The sequence below is a fragment of the Nerophis lumbriciformis genome, linkage group LG22, assembly GCF_033978685.3.
Source record: "Nerophis lumbriciformis linkage group LG22, RoL_Nlum_v2.1, whole genome shotgun sequence".
Classification (NCBI taxonomy): Eukaryota; Metazoa; Chordata; class Actinopteri; order Syngnathiformes; family Syngnathidae; genus Nerophis; species Nerophis lumbriciformis.
In genome coordinates this window covers 34,600,375-34,623,325 of record NC_084569.2, presented here as the reverse complement: position 1 = coordinate 34,623,325, position 22,951 = coordinate 34,600,375, and the positions used below count along the sequence as shown (strand labels likewise).

Here is a 22,951-nt window from a genome sequence, read left to right as displayed (position 1 = left end):
AGAAGAGCCTGTCGTGTAATGCCAGCAGCTAAAAGCAACTGCGTGAGAATTCACAGACCTGTGGATGTGTTGAAGGTGTGCTGGAAAATGCGGAACGGAAATTACGGAGCAGCAGAAAAGTGGAATGTATTATTTAAATCGGTGCGTTGGAAAACACGGACCGGAGTTTTTTTTTAACTGGATCTGGATCGGCATTTTCCCATGCCTTGCCGATACGCAATTTTTGGCAAATATCGGCAGTCGATCCGATCCAAATATCGGATCGGGACATCCCTACCTTGAAGGTAGAAAAGCCCTATACAATATAACCCAGCTTTTTGATTATGCTACTCCTTTAAATTATGTTAACGATTTTAATGTAATTAAATAAATTAGTACCCTACTGCGTTAACATGTTATTTTTGACAGCTCTAGTTTATATTATTTGTAATGTAATATTTAGTTTTAATATTATGAAGAACTTGGAGGTTAAACTGTATAATATTCTAAAACTCACTTTCCTTAATGATCCAGTGTCAGAAGTCTAATCAATGAGTCAACAGTGCAAAGGATTAGAGGCAATGTACGTCTGTCTTGTTCTAAATATACTTAGCTTTTGGCTTCAAGCCCCAAACTCTAACCCTGCTACTTCACCGCACCTTTGTTGAATGTCACTGGCACAACCTCCTACCCCAATAAATCTATTAAGATACATGACTAATCATGCACAGTTGTGAACCAGCACTTGGGAGTTTGTTTGCAATTTGAATTTTAAAATATAGCATCTGCAGGATTTGTGCCCTTTTTATCTTAAAAAAACACACAAAAAAACTCTATAAAAATGTGGGAGTACAAATAGATTGGATAGTATTGCTAATTCTTTTTATGGTCAAGGTAGCAATAATGCTATGCATGTACAAGCGGTAGGAAATGGATAGATAGATAGTACTTTATTGATTCCTTCAGGAGAGTTCCCTCAGGAAAATTAAAATGATGGATGGATGGATGTTTAAGGTCTTAATCATAACATCCAAAAATGAAGGCAATTTTGTTGATCTTGGTTTAATTAGTGAAATACAATAGCACAAAATGCAGATGAGAAAATCATTCTACAAAGAGAAATTAATATCTTTAGTAAACAGAGCAGTGTTTTAAGCAATAGAATGACATGACAACAATTCAGTGGCACAATGGGCTGCAACTGCAGGTCCACTGTGATCTTCTGTCATACACCACAAAACATGTGAGCGGCCTCCTGAGGTCAGCACAAACCCTACAAGCGGTACATACCGGGATACATGTGACACCTTCACGTTCTACATATAAACCTTTAGTTGGATGCTCCATCAGACCTCTAACATACCCCCCTGCCCGCCCCGTCTCCTTTCCCAAAGATGACTCACCGGCTGTGGGCATGGCAGTGGTAGAGCCCCTGCTGCTACTCAGGAGCTCCAGAGGCTGTTGGCTGTCTGTGCTGGCAGAGGAAAAACAGGACTCAGTCTCATAAATGGTCTGCAACATGGTGCACAATCCTGACACCGTGGGATGCAACAGCATGCCAAGACGAGAAAAGTGCTCTATTCTGTCACGAAACAGTCAATTCCTTTTCAAGAATACTGCCATGTATTCAAGAACCATGGTTTACTCATCTTGTGAAGCTGTGAGTATTCACTTAGAAGCATGTAAAGTTGTTAAAAGTTCTTTAAAAAAAACAAAACATCTAAATCCATTAAGATCCATAAAGAAATTGGTGTTTTATTCTGGGATTGACGAGGGGAAATCCTTGACCGATTTACTGTTACTGTTTTATCCTGAAACTGTCAAGATCCTCTTCTTTGATGCAGTATCCAGAAAGTCTTCCCTCCGCTAGGCTGAACAGATCAATCATAATAAAAAGGATGTACTGGAAGATAGGTAACAGACTCAATGGCTCAAGGTTGGCTTGTCTCTTTTATATCATCTGGAGTCCAGATCCATGCAAATCGCTTTGCTGAAGGTGTTATAATGGCAGATATGTTGTAGGATGTAGTGGCAACTCTTGGGGGATCAGAAAGTTTTCCTCTTCTGGTGCGTCCAGTCCGAGTCGAACAAAGCGACAAAGATCAACTGTGAGGAAATGGGCAAAACCCGTACTCACTTTGGAAAACCTTTGTAAAACTTTCCAAAATTTCCACAGGCTGAGAAAGGATGGAAGCGATGGGTTCCATGTGTGCAGTCGGCTTGCATGAGGACGGACGAGCCGAGAGCTGCAGCTGCCTCGTCGCCACTTCCCACAGCTAATAACACCACACAAAAACAGATACAAGGAGAAGCCGAATTCCCCTGCATCAAAGGATCCTCATGCTGTTCTCCTCCTGGCTGATGAGAGGGAGAGGAGGAGAGGAGGAAGATAAGGAGAAGCGAGGACATAAATAGCTTTGGGAGAGCACTCCCCGAGGTTCCATGCTTCCAAAATTAGAATCAAGCGCTGCAAGAACGATAGAGAGAGGGAAATGGAAGCGAGGAGGGCGGGTGAGGAAGCGAGTGACATGAAAAGATAAAAAAAAACAAAAAAAAAACAAGGAAATGTGAGGCTGAAGAAGACGCGCAGTGAGCTAGAATCCTCCCCAGAAAAATGAACAGCCAAGGATCACAAATTATCCGCTTATCCCCAGTTGGAAAGTCATTAAAGGGCGGGCTACTGCATCGTTCACCTTCATACACCCACAAGAAATAACTGCCGGTCAGACGGCTAATATTCACTGTCTGACAGTCATTGGCGTGCGTGTTTGTGCATACGTAAGTCATTCTGTGACGCTCTATGGTGAATGAAAGAGGGGGGAGAGGAGAGAGAGAGAGAGAGAGAAAGAGAGAGAGAGAGAAGCTGAAAGTAGTAGAGAGGAATTTAAGACGGATAAACAAACTGCTTTTCTCATTTGATGAGCAAAAAAAGGGAAACACCTTCATCCATTTGAGTCTTCCCTGAAGCTTTTACCTGATGAAGAGTAGAGAAAAGAAACACCTCTAACATGGGAGATGGGGGAGTGATGGAGGGACTAAAGATGAAAATAGCCTGCTTGAGAGAAGGAGGAGTTCCAGATATAAATAGACAGACAGAGAGAAAGAGAGAGAGCGAGCAAGAAAAAGAGAGATAAGCCTCTAGCAGTGGGTGGCAAGGGGAGGGGGGGTGTACACAATTGCCGTGTTTTTGAACTCCACTTCCCAGAATTCATCTGTCTAAATTTGTCATTTTTTGTGGGTGGCTGTGACAGTTTACATTTACACCATAAGAAGGCGATATAGAGAATCAGCGTTCGCTGAAGTGGACATTTTGTTGGCATAACAGCGCTATTCTTTACAAAATGTGTAACTCTGACCAAAGAAAACAAACGTCCTTAGCAGAGGACGCTGGTTTTCAGGTGGATATTTACAAACCCTGTTTCCATATGAGTTGGGAAATTGTGTTAGATGTAAATATAAACGGAATACAATGATTTGCAAATCATTTTCAACCCATATTCAGTTGAATATGCTACAAAGACAACATATTTGATGCTTAATCTGATAAACATTTTTTTTTGTGCAAATAATCATTAACTTTAGAATTTGATGCCAGCAACACGTGACAAAGAAGTTGGGAAAGGTGGCAATAAATACTGATAAAGTTGAGGAATGCTCATCAAACACTTATTTGGAACATCCCACAGGTGAACAGGCAAATTGGGAACAGGTGGGTGCCATGATTGGGTATAAAAGTAGATTCCATGAAATGCTCAGTCATTCACAAACAAGAATGGGGCGAGGGTCACCACTTTGTCAACAAATGCGTGAGCAAATTGTTGAACAGTTTAAGAAAAACCTTTCTCAACCAGCTATTGCAAGGAATTTCACCATCTACGGTCCGTAATATCATCAAAGGGTTCAGAGAATCTGGAGAAATCCCTGAACGTAAGCAGCTAAGCCCCTGACCTTCGATCCCTCAGGCTGTACTGCACCAACAAGCGACATCAGTGTGTAAAAGATATCACCACATGGGCTCAGGAACACTTCAGAAACCCACTGTCAGTAACTACAGTTGGTCGCTACATCTGTAAGTGCAAGTTAAAACTCTCCTATGCAAGGCGAAAACCGTTTATCAACAACACCCAGAAACGCCGTCGGCTTCGCTGGGCCTGAGCTCATCTAAGATGGACTGATACAAAGTGGAAAAGTGTTCTGTGGTCTGACGAGTCCACATTTCAAATTGTTTTTGGAAACTGTGGACGTCGTGTCCTCCGGACCAAAGAGGAAAAGAACCATCCGGATTGTTATAGGCGCAAAGTTGAAAAGCCAGCATCTGTGATGGCATGGGGGTGTATTAGTGCCCAAGACATGGGTAACTTACACATCTGTGAAGGCGCCATTAATGCTGAAAGGTACATACAGGTTTTGGAGCAACATATGTTGCCATCCAAGCAACGTTACCATGGACGCCCCTGCTTATTTCAGCAAGACAATGCCAAGCCACATGTTACATCAACGTGGCTTCATAGTAAAAGAGTGCGGGTACTAGACTGGCCTGCCTGTCTCCCATTGAAAATGTGTGGCGCATTATGAAGCCTAAAATACCACAACGGAGACCCCCGGACTGTTGAACAACTTAAGCTGTACATCAAGCAAGAATGGGAAAGAATTCCACCTGAGAAGATTAAAAAATGTGTCTCCTCAGTTCCCAAACGTTTACTGAGTGTTGTTAAAAGGAAAGGCCATGTAACACAGTGGTGAACATGCCCTTTCCCAACTACTTTGGCACGTGTTGCAGCCATGAAATTCTAAGTTAATTATTATTTGCAAAAAAAAATAAAGTTTATGAGTTTGAACATCAAATATGTTGTCTTTGTAGTGCATTCAACTGAATATGGGTTGAAAAGGATTTGCAAATCATTGTACTCCGTTTATATTTACATCTAACACAATTTCCCAACTCATATGGGAAACAGGGTTTGTAGATATGACAAACACTGGACAGCCATTAACTCTAAACCAGGCTTCGGCAATTATTTTGACTCGGGGGCCACATTTAGAGAAAAAAATGTGTCTGGAGGCCGGTATATCTATCTTTGTATATTTATATAAATATACGCACACACACACACACACACATATATATAAGCTGTGACAATCTGCTGTACAATATGTGTGTGTTTGGGTCCTATTTTTAGGAACACTAATACAAAACCTCACAATAATGTCTGCTTGAATGCTAAAAACGTCATGACAGACCGCCTTAGGAAACGGAATGGAATTTTACATGTTCTACTGAATGAGACACCCATGAATATAAAGAATGTGGGATTTACAATATTAACTATGAACGATAAAACACTAAATATTGACAACATACGAACGTCACACCCTCTCTCCATCCACATTATTTACAATCACGCGAAACACAACAAAAATGCAACAAACACGGCGAAATATGAACGCAAAGAGTAAAAAAAAAAAAACACCTACAATCTGATATATCACTTTTCTTGTAAAACTTTGTTGTAAAAATCTCCTTCCGCGTCTGTCCCTGACACCTGCATTTTCAGGCCGCTCTGGGTACACTCTGTGGAAACGCTCTCCACCCACACTGCTTGGTGCCTCGCCTGAACTGCTGTGACTTAGATTACCATCGTAACTAATTAGATTACCATCGTAACTAATTAGATTACCATAGTAACTAATTAGATTACCATAGTAACTAATTAGATTACCATCGTAACTAATTAGATTACCATAGTAACTAATTAGATTACCATAGTAACTAGTATATCATTCAAAAGCGCAGATTCCAACCATTGAAATACTTTGTATAGTTCAAGACATCACTGCACATCATAATGGCGGCTACAGTTTCCATCTTAAAGATCTAAAAAAAATATTTGGGAATGTCCGGCGGGCCAGATTGAAAATCTTAACGGGCCGCATGTGGCCCCCGGGCCTTAATATGCCCAGGTCTGCTCTAAACACACACGAAAAGCATTAATTTCAGCAATTTGTTTCTACTTGATAAAAGGAGGGTGAAAAATGTATTAAATAAAACATTTTTAGACTTTTTACACCACTGCATCAGGCTCATTCTAAAGCAAGATAACAACCTAAAACTTAATTCTAAACTATGCCAGAACTACCCGGTACTTAAGAAAAAAAAACTAGCTGATCAGCTGATTTGGGATGAACTGCAGGAGGGCAGCACTTAAAAATTGCAACCTCCATTCAAACTATTTTCGAAATGATGACAAATTATTAGAGATGTCTGATAGTGGCTTTTTTGCCGATATCCGATATTCCAATATTGTCAAACTCTTAATTACCGATTCCAATATCAACCGATACCAATATATACAGTCGTGTAAATAACACATTATTATGCCTAATTTTGTTGTGATGCCCCGCTGGATGCATTAAACAATGTAACTTTACCATGAATTGATTAACGTAATTAAACTTATTCGGGTGTTACCATTTAGTGGTCAATTGTATGGAATATATACTGTACTGTGCAATCTACTAATAAAAGTTTCAATCAATCAATCAAAAACAAGGTTTTCCAAAATAAGAGAACAACTTTAACTCCAGTTATGGAAAAAAGTGCCAACATGGCAGTGCCATATTTATTATTGAAGTCACAAAGTGCATTATTTTTTTTAACATGCCTCAAAACAGCAGCTTGGAATTTGGGACATGCTCTCCCTGAGATAATCCTGATACCCACTACAACTATGGGAAATACTACACTTTGACTTTCACAAAGTGCATTATTTTTTATTTTTTTTAAACATGCCTCAAAACTACAAAAACAATGAAGGCAAACAGCTTCAGTCCAGAGTATACTAGAGCATACTTGCCAACCTTGAGGCCTCCGAATTCGGGAAATGAGGGGCGGGGGTTTGGTGCTAGCGGGGGATGTATATTGTAGCGTCCCGGAAGAGTTAGTGTTGCAAGGGGTTCTGGGTATTTGTTCTGTTGTGTTTATGTTGTGTTACGGTGCAGATGTTCTCCCGAAATGTGTTTGTCATTCTTGTTTGGTGTGGGTTCACAGTGTGGCGCATATTTGTAACAGTGTTAAAGTTGTTTATACGGCCATCCTCAGTGTGACCTGTTTGGCTGTTGATCAAGTATGCCTTGCAGTCACTTATGTGTGTGTTAAAGCCACATATATTATGCGACTGGGCCGCCACGCTGTTTGTATGGAGGAAAAGTGGACGTGACGACAGGTTGTAGAGGACGCTAAAGGCAGTGCTTCTAAGGCAGGCCCCCAATAATGTTGTCCGGGTGGAAATCGGGAGTCTCCCGGGAAAATCGGGAGGTTGAAACAGATACCGATAATTTCCGATATTACATTTTAAAGCATTTATTGGCCGATATTATCGGACATTTCTACAAATTATATTTGGATATTTCACTCAAGGACTAACGCTGCACTGTCAGAGGTGCTTCCTCCTCACTCTCCTCGTTCCCCAGCCAGCCTCACTTGCAACTGCCCTGGTTCTCACGGCCACTGGTGAGGCTCGCAGAAGGAGCAACAGCATTGATTAATTGACGTTTGTTTTGACCTGTCTTTAGTATTTGTATTGATATTTTATCAACTAAATAAGCGTACCATGTGTTTGACTTGATGGATGATTTTCAGTCCATCCATTTCTATCAAGAAATTCTCAGAAACTGTTCTTCCAGAACCTCCTAGGAAGATCGTCAGAGAGACCGTTGTGAATTTCTTTAAAGGCTTACTGAAACCCACTACTACCGACCACACAGCCTGATAGTTTATATATCAATGATGAAATCTTAACATTGCAACACATGCCAATACGGCCGGGTTAGCTTACTAAAGTGCAATTTTAAATTTCGCGCGAAATATCCTGCTGAAAATGTCTCGGTATGATGACGTCAGCGCGTGACGTCACAGATTGTAGAGGACATTTTGGGACAGCATGGTGGCCAGCTATTAAGTCGTCTGTTTTCATCGCAAAATTCCACACTATTCTGGACATCTGTGTTGGTGAATCTTTTGCAATTTGTTCAATGAACAATGGAGACAGCAAAGAAGAAAGCTGTAGGTGGGAAGCGGTGTATTGCGGCAGGTGTTGTGCCGGATAACGCACCCCCGCCGTAGAATGCAAATTTGTTGAACACTCGCCTCAGCCACAGGTACTCGCTGTTCCTCTTGCCTAAACGCCGCACTGAGTTGCTGGACGGGGAGACGAAAAACGGCATCAAAACAAGCTCGCCAGTTAGCTACTCATCTGGTTAGCTTACTTGTTGTCGACTCCGTTCGCTCTCCGAGCCACAATGCACAACGTCCACTTTACTGCAAAACCTATTTGGATGATTACAACACCGTTAGTTACGAACCATTTGGAGGATGCGGGAAGAACTGTGGACATTCTTGTGATTTTACATCACATCGGACTGTCTGCCCCGCAGGTTTGAGGACCAGTCATAGACAATTTAGAGTGAAAAACTAATTTTATTTTCACTCGCATACAAAACATTCTAACTTGGATTGTTTCCCTGGCTTTGAGACTCTCCTGAAGGACAGTGCAGCGAAGACACAACAAACTCCCTTCTTGTCTCTCATGGACACACACGTGTTGTTGTTGACTTTGGACTAGCGACTGCACGAACACCAAGGCCGCGGAACAGAGACACACTGCAGGCTTACACACAAACATGCATCCACAAAAATATATACGCCACACACACACATCCGTACATACACCCCCCCAATCCAACGCCCTCGACGCAAATCCCATAGGGGTGATGAAAAGATGGTCAGCGCCTGAGAGCTGCGGCCTACCACCATGACCCCGCACTCCCTTCCCTCTGTTGCTAGATATCTCGAGATGTATGTTGTAATATGTATATGTGCTTTGCTATGAAGGTTTTTTCCCACTCCAGACTGGGCCCCCTTGGGAGCCCATTCTAGATTGTATTTTTTTACTCATCATTCCCCAGCGTTTTACCCTTTTCCCCATCTTTTAAGGGGCGCCTTGTGGCGACCCATCAGCGTTCCTGTTCTGTAACCCTGTACACTGTTTGTTTGTCTAATCTTGAACGGGTTTGTGCTGAAAACAAAGTTTCGTTGTACTTGTGCAATGACAATAAAGACCTATCTTATCCATTTGTAGATCTAGACTAGTATACACAAAGCAACTACTCTACACTGTCCAAAAACTGGAACTGTCACGATACGTAACCGTATACGTCAGCAGCCAAATAAGGAGCCTTTGTAACCGATAACCTGTTTTTAATATTATTCTATTGTAATTAATGTAGACGCAAAATTATGAATCGAGATGTCATCATCATCATCAGTGGTCACTCGAAGTATGACGATCCTCCTGGTAGGGGGGTATCCCTTTATGGAGGATGCCTGTGCGTGAATTTGTGGGGAGACTGGCGCACAGACAGGGTCAGGGTCCAGTGGCATGGAGTCCAAGAAGACTAGGGACTCTTTTCTGCTGCAGCCTTCATCCGCCATCGCAGCCGTTGTGGTAGTTCTTACGTCTATTGTCTTCCGCCTGCTCCGCCGTTGAGGTCTTCACCGTATCCCTGGCTAGGGGGCAGTCAGGTACTAGGCCTTTGCCAAAGGCCACCTGGGTTAACAATAGTAAAGGGGTTAACCTCCTAGTGCCCCAAGACCCCATAGAGGAGCCTCCACTGCCGGATGCACTTTAACGTCATGCCCAGGACATCGAGATGTACACTGTATATCTCTATTCCAAAAGGCTATATAGCTGCTTTATTGCGAATCATTATTAGGCAGAGCGAACAGAATAACAAACAGGATTTTTTTTAATTTAGTCTTTTATATGAGTCAATTAATCGGAAACTTGAATTGTTAAAAAAGTGTTAGTGGCAGCAATGCTTTTTACATTTACTTTCTTCATATATAGTGGAAGCCATTTAGGGCCGCATCCCTTTCCTGCACTGGCTTCCTGTGCACTTAAGATGCAACTTTAAGGATTTACTACTTACGTATAAAATACTACACGGTCTACCTCCATCCTATCTTGCTGATTGTATTGTACCATATGTCCCGGCAAGAAATCTGCGTTCAAAGAACTACGGCTTATTAGTGATTCCCAGAGCCCAAAAAAAGTCTGCGGGCTATAGAGCGTTTTCTATTCGGGCTCCAGTACTATGGAATGCCCTCCCGGGAACAGTTAGAGATGCTACCTCAGTAGAAGCATTTAAGTCCCATCTTAAAACTCATTTGTATACTCTAGCCTTTGAATAGCCCCCTTTTTTTTCGACCAGTTGATCTGCCGTTTCTTTTCTTTTCTCCTCTGCTCCCCCCTATCCCTTGTGGAGGGGGAGACACACAGGTCCGGTGGCCATGGATGGGGTGCTGGCTGTCTGGGGTCGTGACCCGGGGTGGACCGCTCGCCTGTGTATCGGTTGGGAACATCTCTGCGCTGCTGACCCGTCTCCGCTCGGGATGGTTTCCTGTTGACCCCACTGTGGACTGGACTCTTACTGTTATGCTGGATCCACTATGGACTGTACTCTCACAATATTATGTTAGACCCACTCGACATCCATTGCATTCGGTCTCCCTAGAGAGGGGGGGGGTTACCTACATATGCGGTCCTCTCCAAGGTTTCTCATAGTCATTCACATCGACGTCCCACTGGGGTGAGTTTTTCCTTGCCCTTATGTGGGCTCTGTACCGAGGATGTCGTTGTGGCTTGTGCAGCCCTTTGAGACACTTGTGATTTAGGGCTATATAAATAAACATTGATTGATTGATTGATTGATTGGCTGACTCACATCAACGTATGCAGTTGTTGACATAACCAAAAACAGCCAATGTTCGCACATTTACTTGGTACTTTCAACATGGACAAAGGGAAAAAATGTTAATCTACTTACCTTGTATATGCACAAATCTTTCCTTCAGTGGAAAACAATGTAAACTTTTTTTTCCAAAATGGATGTATTTTATTAGTTGTTGTTATATTTAAATTTATACACGGAGACAAGATAGCCTGGAAAAACTAAGAGAAAGGGATGTAGCTTACAAATATCCACAGACATAACCCCAAATGTTTGTTTTTGTTATCTGATGACGACATTCATGTATGTAGACTAGGGATGTCCCGATCCGATATTTGGATCGGATCGGCCGCCGATATTTGCAAAAAAATGAGTATCGGCAAGGCATGGGAAAAAAAACTCCGCTTCGTGTTTTCCAACGCACCTATTTAAATAGTACATTCCACTTTTCTGCTGCTCCCTAATTTCCGTTCCGCATTTTCCAGCACACCTTCAACACATCCACAGGTCTGTGGATTCTCACGCAGTTGCTTTTAGCTGCTGGCATTACACGACAAGCTCTTCTCACTCTTTTCTGTGTCTGTGCTTCTCACAGACAGCAAGCGCACCTTCTTACATACGTTACATACTGTCACGTCATACGTCACATACGTATACGTCCTCCCCGAGCAGAGACGTAGCAGCATGGCTAACGTTAGCTGTGATGCTAGCGCAGCCGTGTGACCAACGTTCTCTCGAAGGTGCACGCTTGTGCAATTGCGCACTGTTTAAACGTCCTCTGCGCATAGCAATTATATGCCACGCACAAAATCAAATAAAAAAATAAGCGCATAACAATTTTCGACACTCGGACACGACAGAGAAAACAGTTTTCGTCATTGTTCAAATATTATAACGTCTGTCGAGACGCTTATCTCCGTTCGGTGCCACACGCCCACACCATCAAAATGCCGAGGCAAAAATTTCCAGATCAACACCGTATGAAAAAATTAGTGATTTTTTTAGTTGTGATTTCCTTTTCTGCATGAAAGTTTAAAAGTAGCATATATTAATGCAGTATGAAGAAGAATGTTTTAATGTAGACATGCAAGCCTTGAAAGAAAATGTTGAAAATCAAGACTACATTTCCTGCAAATGGATGCATTTCTACCCTATATTTTAACTTTAGATTTATTCTCATATCAAACTCTTTTGGCTGTCTTTTTGACACTTACATCCGGCGCCCCCCTCCACACCCTGGATTATAAATAATGTAAATAATTCAATGTGATTATCTTGTGTGATGACTGTATTATGATGATAGTATATATCTGATAGTATATATCTGTATCATGAATCAATTTAAGTGGACCCCGACTTAAACAAGTTGAAAAACTTAATCGGGTGTTATCATTTAGTGGTCAATTGTACGGAATATGTACTTCACTGTGCAACCTACTAATAAAAGTCTCAATCAATCAATCAAAACACATAGAATCATCATACTGCTGTGATTATATGCATCAAGTGTTCATTCAAGGCTAAGGCAAAATATCGAGATATATATAGTGTATCGCAATATGGCCTTAAAATATCGCAATATTAAAAAAAGGCCATATCGCCCAGCCCTAGTTCAATGATGCCATTTCTATTTGTCATGTATAATTTTGTCTATTTTGTGTTTATCCTTGAATAAACAGGTCAGTTTCTTGTTACCAACCATTGTGTATTATTCAAACTCACCTAATTCAGCTGGCTAGTTGTTATCAAGAGTACTAAAACCCTTTTCAACATGATTCTGACAACTAAGTAGGCTAAATAACTTTAAACTTTAATACATGCTCGGATAGGCCATTATCGGTCAGTATCGGTATCGGTCAGTATCGGTATCGGATCGGAAGTGCAAAAACAATATCGGTATAGGATCGGACGTGCAAAAACCTGGATCGGGACATCCCTAATGTAGACCATGCAAAAGCCTGTTTACGTCCAAGAAAGGTATTTTAGTGTGGTGCACCTGGGAAATGCCATCAAGCATCATCATGTATGCATTATTTTCAAGCAAAAGCTGCACTGCGCACTTTGCTGTCAGTGTAGATATTATTAATTGAAACTACCGGCTGCTATTTATAGTATTTGTTTGTTCCATTTAGCACTTCATTCCAAAGTGGAACTGTGCCTCTTGAATTTAAGGGAGGTTAACAAAATGATGATAATCATGAGATAAATGGTTATGACTCCTTTGGTTTTAGTTAAGGCTGCCTTAAGGACAGTTTCCTTTCCAAGAACGAAAATCTCATTAAATCATTTTCATTAAATCATCACCTTTATTCCACCGCCTCCTCACCCTCATCATCCGCACCTCCTGTGCAAACAGCTCTGTTGGGCAGACTTAGGTACAGTATGCCCTAATATGACTCACAGCCAGAGACTGAATGCAAAGAAACAGAAAAAAGATACTGAAAACATCATTCATTTATCCAGAATTATGATCATTTAGTGGACTTTTCAAGCATCCTTTTAATTGACTCAGCAAAAAAAAAGAGTGAGAAACACCAGGGACAAAGCAACATGTCTGACATCTCAGTGGTCCCACATACGAAACACTAAACACATCTGCTGAAGGTGTGTATACTGCAGTAGCTCAGTGGATGACTCATCTCTGCGTTTCTATTTGAGGCGCATCAACCACTGGAGTCACACTGTGTGTGTGCGTGTGTGTGTGTGTGTGTGTGTGTGTGGGTGTGTGTGTATACATGATTTTGTGTGTGCCATATCTGTACCCATGACAACCAAATTACAGTCTGACAACTGACATCTCTCAGTCTAAGAGGGTCTGAAGAGGCCTTGGGGGCACCTTGGCAACTTAATTATTCTGATGATTTTATACTGCATGATGTAGACTTTCAACATGGTAAAACACACACTACATTCAGCTCTGTTAGGACACACCTCTGTGCTCAGTGGTTTTGTACATCACATTTAGATCTTGCAGTGAAACACGTTTACGCCGACGGGCGTCGACTGGCTGACTAACCTAAACCAAAACCCGCAATTGTTTGCACATTTACTTGTGACTTTGGCCAGAGACATAAGGAGAATGATAAAGTAGTGAAGCTACAACAGTTTGTTTACATAGTTTTCCCTATTTTTGTTTAGATTCTTCCATTTTTATACATCAACTTAGAAATGTTGAGAGTTGTTATGCTTTAAGTTGCAAGCAAATATTTGAGTTAGGCATACAAGCATTCCTGCCATTAGTTGGAATAGCAAATGTCACAGTAAACCCCGTACGAGCCTCCAAAAATATCCAGTCTTACTCGCTAGCATTATTTTATAGCTAGGGATTGACATAACTTGGTTTTTCCAAGCATAGGAAGGAAGTGAGTATGATGGGAAAGAATGAAGGTATGTAAATAAACATTTACAGAATATTTATGTGCAAATAACTCATTTTGCCACACATATATCTACAGCTGATGGTACAGTGCGGCTAAAAAAATTTGGAAAAAATATTTTTTGCATAAAATTTCGTGTGTGCCGTTTATATACCGGTGCGCTCTATACACTATTCATTGAATTAAAGAAATAAATCATCAAAAACATGACAAAGAGTGTAGCCAACTTGGTGAAGCAGTTGGAGTGTACCACTGCAAGTAAGTACCATACTGAAGCAAGAGGAGTTCATAACGCCAGTCCATCCATCCATCCATCCATCCATCTTCTTCCGCTTATCCGAGGCCGGGTCGCGGGGGCAGCAGCCTAAGCAGGGAAGCCCAGACTTCCCTCTCCCCAGCCACTTCGTCCAGCTCTTCCTGTGGGACCTCGAGGCGTCCCCAGGCCAGCCGGGAGACATAGTCTTCCCAACGTGTCCTGGGTCTTCCCCGCGGCCTCCTACCGGTTGGACGTACCCTAAACACCTCCCGAGGGAGGCGTTCGGGTGGCATCCTGACCAGATGCCCGAACCACCTCATCTGGCTCCTCTCGATGTGGAGGAGCAGCGGCTTTACTTTGAGCTCCTCCCGGATGGCAGAGCTTCTCACCCTATCTCTAAGGGAGAGCCCCGCCACCCAGCGGAGGAAACTCATTTCGGCCACTTGTACCCGTGATCTTGTCCTTTCGGTCATAACCCAAAGCTCATGACCATAGGTGAGGATGGGAACATAGATCGACCGGTAAATTGAGAGCTTTGCCTTCCGGCTCAGCTCCTTCTTCACCACAACGGATCAATACAGCGTGCGCATTACTGAAGACGCCGCACCGATCCGCCTGTCGATCTCACGATCCACTCTTCCCTCACTCGTGAACAAGACTCCGAGGTACTTGAACTCCTCCACTTGGGGCAAGATCTCCTCCCCTACCCGGAGATGGCACTCCACACTTTTCCGGGCGAGAACCATGGACTCGGACTTGGAGGTGCAGATTCTCATCGCAGTCGCTTCATACTCGGCTGCGAACCGATCCAGTGAGAGCTGAAGATCCTGGCCAGATGAAGCCATCAGGACCACATCTGCAAAAAGCAGAGACCTAATCCTGCAGCCACCAAACCAGATCCCCTCAACGCCTTGACTGCGCCTAGAAATTCTGTCCATAAAAGTTATGAACAGAATCGGTGACAAAGGGCAGCCTTGGCGGAGTCCAACCCTCACTGGAAACGTGTCCGACTTACTACCGGCAATGCGGACCAAGCTCTGGCACTGATCATACAGGGAGCGGACTGCCACAATCAGACAGTCCGATACCCCATACTCTCTCAGCACTCCCCACAGGACTTCCCGAGGGACACGGTCGAATGCCTTCTCCAAGTCCACAAAACACATGTAGACTGGTTGGGCTATAGAGCGTTTTCTATACGGGCTCCAGTACTATGGAACAGTTAGAGATGCTACCTCAGTAGAAGCATTTAAGTCCCATCTTAAAACTCATTTGTATACTCTAGCCTTTAAATAGACCCCCTTTTTAGACCAGTTGATCTGCCGTTTCTTTTCTTTTCTCCTCTGCCCCCCTCTCCCTTGTGGAGGGGGGGCACAGGTCCGGTGGCAATGGATGAAGTGCTGGCTGTCCAGAGTCGGGACCCGGGGTGGACCGCTCGCCTGTGCATCGGTTGGGGACATCTCTGCGCTGCTGACCCGTCTCCGCTCGGGATGGTCTCCTGCTGGCCCTTCTACGGACTGGACTCTCACTATTATGTTAGATCCACTATGGACTGGACTCTCACTATTATGTTAGATCCACTATGGACTGGACTCTCACTATTATGTTAGATCCACTATGGACTGGACTCTCACTATTATGTTAGATCCACTATGGACTGGACTCTCACTATTATGTTAGATCCACTATGGACTGGACTTTCACAATATTATGCTAGACCCACTCGACGTCCATTGCATCCAGTGTCCCCTAGAGTGGGGGAGGTCACCCACATCTGCGGTCCTGTCCAAGGTTTCTCATAGTCATTCACATTGACATCCCACTGGATTGTGAGTTTTTCCTTGCCCTTTTGTGGGCTCTGAACCGAGGATGTCGTCGTGGCTTGTGCAGCCCTTTGAGACACTTGTGATTTAGGGCTATATAAATGAACATTGATTGATTGATTGATTGATCGATAAAATAACTTCAAAACTCTCCATCAACGTTTTGTGTACACACTGCAAGTCTATATATAATGTAGTAACAGACACCTTCATAACAATATGTAATATGTACAATATTTACAGTATTTTTATCATTTTAATCAATGCCGGAACTAATTATTCGGTGGCATTTGTTTTTGTTTCCATAGCAGTCCACGTCCGACAATGTTTGTTCCTACTTCCGGATACAAATTGCTTGTGTGTGTTTTAATCATGGCAGACTTGGTAGCAAATTTTGGACAAATGAGGTTTCACAACCTTATCTTTTTTAATCTGAATTTATAGAGGGTGAACTACTGCTTCTAGAAGCGAGCACGAAGGAAGAGTGAGACGTTGGAGCAGACGGAAGCCGATAGAGTGAGGTGAATGTGAATCAAAGCTGCAAAATGTGGAACTTGAAGCCAAGCTATTTCGACATAAATGGTGTGCTTACCCTAAATTAACAGGAAAAAACGTCTACGGCCAGCTGGACCAAACAGTACATCTGTACATCGAGTGAGTCACACTTTACATTGATTGTTATACACGCAGCACATCATGCGTGTATTATGACCAGTGTTGGGTTAGTTACTGAAAAAAGGTAACTAGTTACAGTTACTTTATTTCTAAAGTAACTCAGTTGCTAACTCAGTTACTTACACCAAAAAGTAATGCGTTACAGTGAAAAGTCACTATTTAGTTCCTTTTTTTTCCTTTTTTTTAAGGCCCCCTTTAATGCCGTTTTAGCCTTCATTTCAGTACTGTTATTGCAGTGGAGAATAATACAATCTGTTGATCAACTTGACATGCATTTGCATCACTGAACTCTGCTAAGCAATGTGGTCTACATACAACACACAAAGACAAAGATATGTTTCAAAGGGCCAATTTGTTTCAGGCCAGAACAAATTGACAAAACTATTTTAAATGGCTGCAACATAACATACATAAGTAACAAACAGCATAATAACAACGTAGCTGTAAACCAAGCAAGGCACACACTACATACACAAAGCCTAACCAGGCATTTTTTTCTGAAATAAAATCATGTCTGAAGCCCAGAACACTCTACACATTAGTGCACAGTGCCTCGTTAAAATCCAGCCGCTGTTGCTTAGGAGGTGAAGTGTGTCTCTCTTTACTAGCTTTGTCGAAGCATGTTGCTTTTGTAGCTGTTTCAGCAGATTTGAATTGCTAGGATAGGATCTTTGATCCAAGACGACTTACATTTAACTAAAATGTTCTTTTCTTTGTGGTCGACAAAAGAAAAGTAGTGAGAATATCTCCATGTTAGGAAACTCGACTTTGGCTCTGCCATGTCTTGTTAGTAAACACAGACCCACACAAAGAGCAGCACGCCTCTTCTCCGTCGCCTTTTCTGCAGCTCTCCAATAAAACACACTCAGATCTTCTCAGTTTCTAGCCGATACTACATAAAAAATAACGTAAAATGACGCAGTAACGCATCATGTAGTAACGGTAACTGAGTTACTGAATATAAAAAATAACGCGTTAGATTCCTATTTAACGCCGAAAGTAACAGCGTTACAGTAACGCGTTACTTTGTAGCGCGTTAGTCCCAACACTGATCGTGACAGACAGCATACGCTGTTGAGCTAGCTCTGTACAAATAAAAATGAAATGTGGGCTAATACTTTACAGATACTGTAATATGATTGTTCATGTTTTCCAGTCAGTACAGATTGGTGTCTTATCGCAATGTTGTGCATCACAAACTCAAACGCGTTTTGTGCTGACATAGAAGCTAACTTATCTTTTGCCGTAGTTAGCTTCTACGGCTAATACCATAGCACGACGATGTGTAAGTACGCTAGAAAAATAATTCCTCAGTGTCCGCTCATACAATAACAATGTCACTACAGTTTGGATATTATACAGGTTACGGAACGTAATTTAAGTATTGTTGAAATTTTTTTGATTTAGTGGTAGAATTGATTGCTCCCACTACCTCAGGGGTCGGCAACCTTTACCAGTCAAAGAGCCATTTTGACCAGTTTCACAAATTATAGAAGACAATGGGAGCCACAAAATTTTTTTGAAATTTTAAATGAAATAACACTGCATACAAAGTTTTTGTTTTGTTTTGTGCTATGTATAAACCAGGGGTCTCAGACACGCTGCCCACACCTTTATGTGGAATTTAAAAGCTGATGCGGCACGCGGGTTTTCAATGAATGGCGTTTGTCAGCGTCATGCGTGCCGTGGTGGTACAGCATATAGCGCCCACTACAGTCAGCGTGCCTGAACAGCCACACGTTGTATGGGGCTTCCGCTTGCTCACGTTGGTGACAGCAAGGCATACTTAGTCAACAACCACACAGGTCACACTGACGGTATAAAAAAACAAAAAACTTTTACTAATAAGGCGCCACACTGTGAACCCACACTAAACAAGAATGACAAACAAATTTCGGGAGAACATCTGCACCGTAACACAACATAAACACAACAGGACAAATACCCAGAATCCCATGCAGCCCTAACTCTTCCGGGATACATTATACACCCCCCCCCCGCTACCAAACCCCACCCACCTCAACCGACGCACAGAGAGGGGGGGGGGGTTGATGTGTGAGGGAGCAGGGTTGGGGTGGGGGCAGGGTTTGGTGATAGCAGGGGTGTATAATGTAGCCCGGAAGAGTCAGGGCTGCATGGGATTCTGGGTGTTTGTTCTGTTGTGTTTATGTTGTGTTAAGGTGCAGATGTTCTCTCGAAATGTGTTTGTCATTCTTGTTTGGTTTTGGTTCAAAGTGTGGCGCATTATTAGTAAGAGTGTTAAAGTTGTTTTATATTACTACCGTCAATGTAACCTGTGTGGCTGTTGACCAAGTATGCCTTGCTGTCACGTACGTGTGCAAGCAGAAGATGTAAATTGTATAACAAGTGTTGGGCTGGCACGCTGTTAATACAGATTGTAGAGGGCGCCAAATGTTGTACCATCATGGCACGCCCTTATTATAGCCGTAAAAGTGAAAATCGGTGAATATTAATCCCGGGAGTTTTCTGCGAGAGGCCCTGAAATCCGGAAGTCTCACGGGAAAATTGGGGGGTTCAGCAAGTAAGCTGCTGAGCCGCATCAGAGTGATCAAAGAGCCGCGGGTTGCCGACCCCTGCACTAGCTGCATTGCTTGCAAACGAAAACAAGCCAATTTCTATATATTAAAAAGCTTTAAAAAAAACAAAAAAACTTTTGTCTTCTTGTCTCTCATAATGATTGTGAACGATAGACAAAATTCCCCCAAAAAAGTGCAGTTCTCCTTTAAGGGCACAGCCAAATAAATAGACAACAACACCCAAGTTGTGAAGACTACTTTGTGAATGCAAACAATTTTTTTTTTTTATATAACTGCTAATGGATTATGTTTGAAATAAACATTGATCAATGGAATCTTACCTGCGGTGTGTGATGAATTCATGGAGGCGGAATCAGGCCTTCACACTTCTGTCTTTCAAGAGTGTTAAAGAGGGTCCTCTGAGTCAGCCATGTGTTGGAGGACAGATGATGGACAGGCACACGGATGAATTAAACCGCTTCCTTAGTGTCAGCTTTTCTGAAAAAGAGAACATTGAGATGTCACTTACATACAGCAGTGCTATAACTTGGATTTGAACAAATGTGACAGTGATAAACCTTTATTATTTCTTTAAAAATCTAGCAGGTAGTACTGTTTTTCTATTTTTGGCGATCAAGCTAATGAGGGTTTATAGTGCTCATCTTACAAAACCGACTGATTTTCTTGAACTTCCAAAAAAACGTTTTAGTTGCAGCGATACAATGTATCAAGGTCCTCTTCAATGAATTCATCCACCCTTGTAGTTATGCATTTCTATTTTGAATTCTTAATAAGTTAGCTTTTTTAAATTGCTCCTTTACAATCACATTATTGCAGTACAGACATTTAATAGTGTCTCAAATATTTAGTTAAAACATTGTATGTTAATATTTTATCAAGCCAATTATATTATTGCATTTTCACATCAATGAACCTCATTATCTGGTTTGGAACCACCAACCTCTGGTTTACTTGACTCCTAAGTACTCTGGTGCCACCTACTGGCTTAGTGATTTCAGCAACTGCTAATTGAGAGAATGCAAAAGAGAGAAACAGAACTTATTAGTATTTGTCACAATTCCACGTAAACTACTGCACAGTACCTCTTTTTTTGTAAGTGAAGCCTACATGTCACAAGTCAGACTCAAGTTAATTAGCTGTAATGTGATATGGAGGAATAGCAACAAGCTTGTGAGCTTTAATCAGTGACAGTTATTTTATTGCATCACTTTAAGAACTGTACTTTGCGAATTTATGCCAAACACAATTATGGATCTCATTTGCAGGTGTACCATATGTTGAGGCCATATAATCACATTAAAGTGGAAGCTGTGGAAGTAGACACCCCTCAGGTTGGCTGACTTTTGACATCACAGAAAATAGCCATTTCGGTCACATTTCATCAAGAAAATGGGTGATAAAGGATAAAAGGATAATGATGGATTTTTGAAGCTATGGCAGTTTATTGACATTGTTTTTTCCTAATTGTGTAAAATTCAAATCGATGTATTTTAGGGCAAGGTGATATGGCAAATAAAATTAACATGACTAATTTTGTTCTAACTTCATATCATCCGATCTCGATTAATATCACAATGATTTATATTGTTTCTAACCTGTCAATTTTAAAGCAATGCTACTAAAAACTAAATTTTCTTCTTTCTTCTTTATTATAGCGCTTTTTTCTAATGACTCAAAGCGCTTTACATAGTGAAACCCATTATCCAAGTTACATTTAAACCAGTGTGGGTGGCACTGGGAGCAGGTGGGTAAAGTGTCTTGCCCAAGGACACAACGGATGTGACGTGGATGGTGAAAGCGGGGATCAAACCTGGAACCCTCAAGTTACTGGCACGGCTGCTCTACCAGCCGAGCCACGCCGTTAATAAAGCAAACCAAATAATATAAACAAATATATATTTAAAACTTTTACTCAAAACTAAAATTAATAGAATACAAACATACATAGAACAAATAATTATTAAAAAAAATAGCATTGAACTATTTTACAGTCCCGTGTGCAATAAACAAATTGCCCCGTCAAGGTCAATGAAGACATTTTATACTGTAAACATTATCATTTTTAAATTATGATGCTACAAAACCCAAAACCAGTAAAGTTGGCACGTTGTGTAAATCATAAATAAAAACAGAATACAATGAATACTAATCCTTTTCAACTTATATTCAATTGAATGGACTGCAAAGACAAGGTACTTAACGTACAAACTGGTAAACTTTGTTACTTTTTGCAAATATTAGCTCATTTGGAATTTGATGCCTGCAACGTGTTTAAAAAAAAGCTGGCACAAGTGGCAAAAAAGACTGATAAAGTTGAGGAATGCTCATCAAACACTTATTCGGAACATCCCACAGGTGAACAGGCTAATTGGGAACAGGTGAGTGACATGGTTGGCTATTAAAGCAGCCTCCATGAAATGCTCATTCATTCACAAACAAGGGTGGGGCGAGGGTCACCACTTTGTGAACAAATGCGTGAGCAAATTGTCGAAAAGTTTAAGAACAACATTTCTCAACGAGCTATTGCAAGGAATTTAGGGATTTTAGCATCTACAGTCCGTAATATCATCAAAAGGTTTGATAATCTGGAGAAATCTCTGTACGAAAGCAGCAAGGCCCGTGACCTTCGATCCCTCAGGCAGTACTGCATCAAAAACCGACATCAGCATGTAAAGGATATCACCACATGGGCTCAGGAACACTTCAGAAAATCACTGTCATTAACTACAGTTTGTTGCTCCATCTGTAAGTGAAAGTTAAAACTCTACTATGCAAATCGAAAACCATTTATTTATTTATTTGAATTAGGACAATGCATATTCATCAACATAGTGCAACAATGTAAATATGTAAATATCAACAACACCCAGAAAACGCCGCCAGCTTCGCTGGGCCCGAGCTCATCTAAGATGGACTGATGCAAAGTGGAAAAGTGTTCTGTGGTCTGACGAGTCCAAATTTCAAATTGTTTTTGGAAACTGTGTACGCCGTGTCCTCCGGACCAAAGAGGAAAAGAACCATCCGGATTGTTATAGCCGCAAAGTTCAAATGCCAGCATCTGTGATGGTATGGGGGTGTATTAGTGCCCAAGACATGGGTAACTAACACATCTATGAAGGCACCATTAATGCTGAAAGGTACATACAGGTTTTGGAGCAACATATGTTGCCATCCGAGCAACGTCTTTTTCATGGACGCCCCTGCTTATTTCAACAAGACAATGCCAAGCCACATTCTGCACGTGTTACAACAGAACGCTCTTAAACAAAAAAAACAGTGGGTCTATTTATTTTAGTAATTAAAAAATATATAAAGATTTTAGTGTGTTTATCAGTACTTTTCAAGCACATTCAACAATACCGTGATAATAATGATAACCGGAATAATTTTGGTTACAATTACCGTGATATGAAATTTTCACTACTGAATATGACATCAATCTTTCCTCGAAACTAAGCAAATTTTATGTCAAAAAAGCAGCCCAGCATGTATGTC

At 41.6% G+C, this 22,951-nt stretch overlaps 1 protein-coding gene across 5 annotated transcripts in view; it reads right to left on the bottom strand.

Moving 5' to 3' along the window:
- hdac5 (histone deacetylase 5) overlaps positions 1-22,951 on the bottom strand; it is a 187,145-nt gene that overhangs the window by 90,945 nt on the left and 73,249 nt on the right. For 2 of the 5 annotated variants that reach the window (XM_061973766.1, XM_061973768.1), the window contains exon 3: positions 19,777-19,933. In XM_061973766.1, the coding sequence (XP_061829750.1) occupies positions 19,777-19,798 (22 nt within the window). In that variant the 5' untranslated portion in view covers positions 19,799-19,933. Of the gene's footprint in view, positions 1-1,382; positions 2,349-19,776; positions 19,934-22,951 lie in introns of those variants that run through there. The other 3 variants (XM_061973770.1, XM_061973767.1, XM_061973765.1) reach the window with 3 other exon arrangements.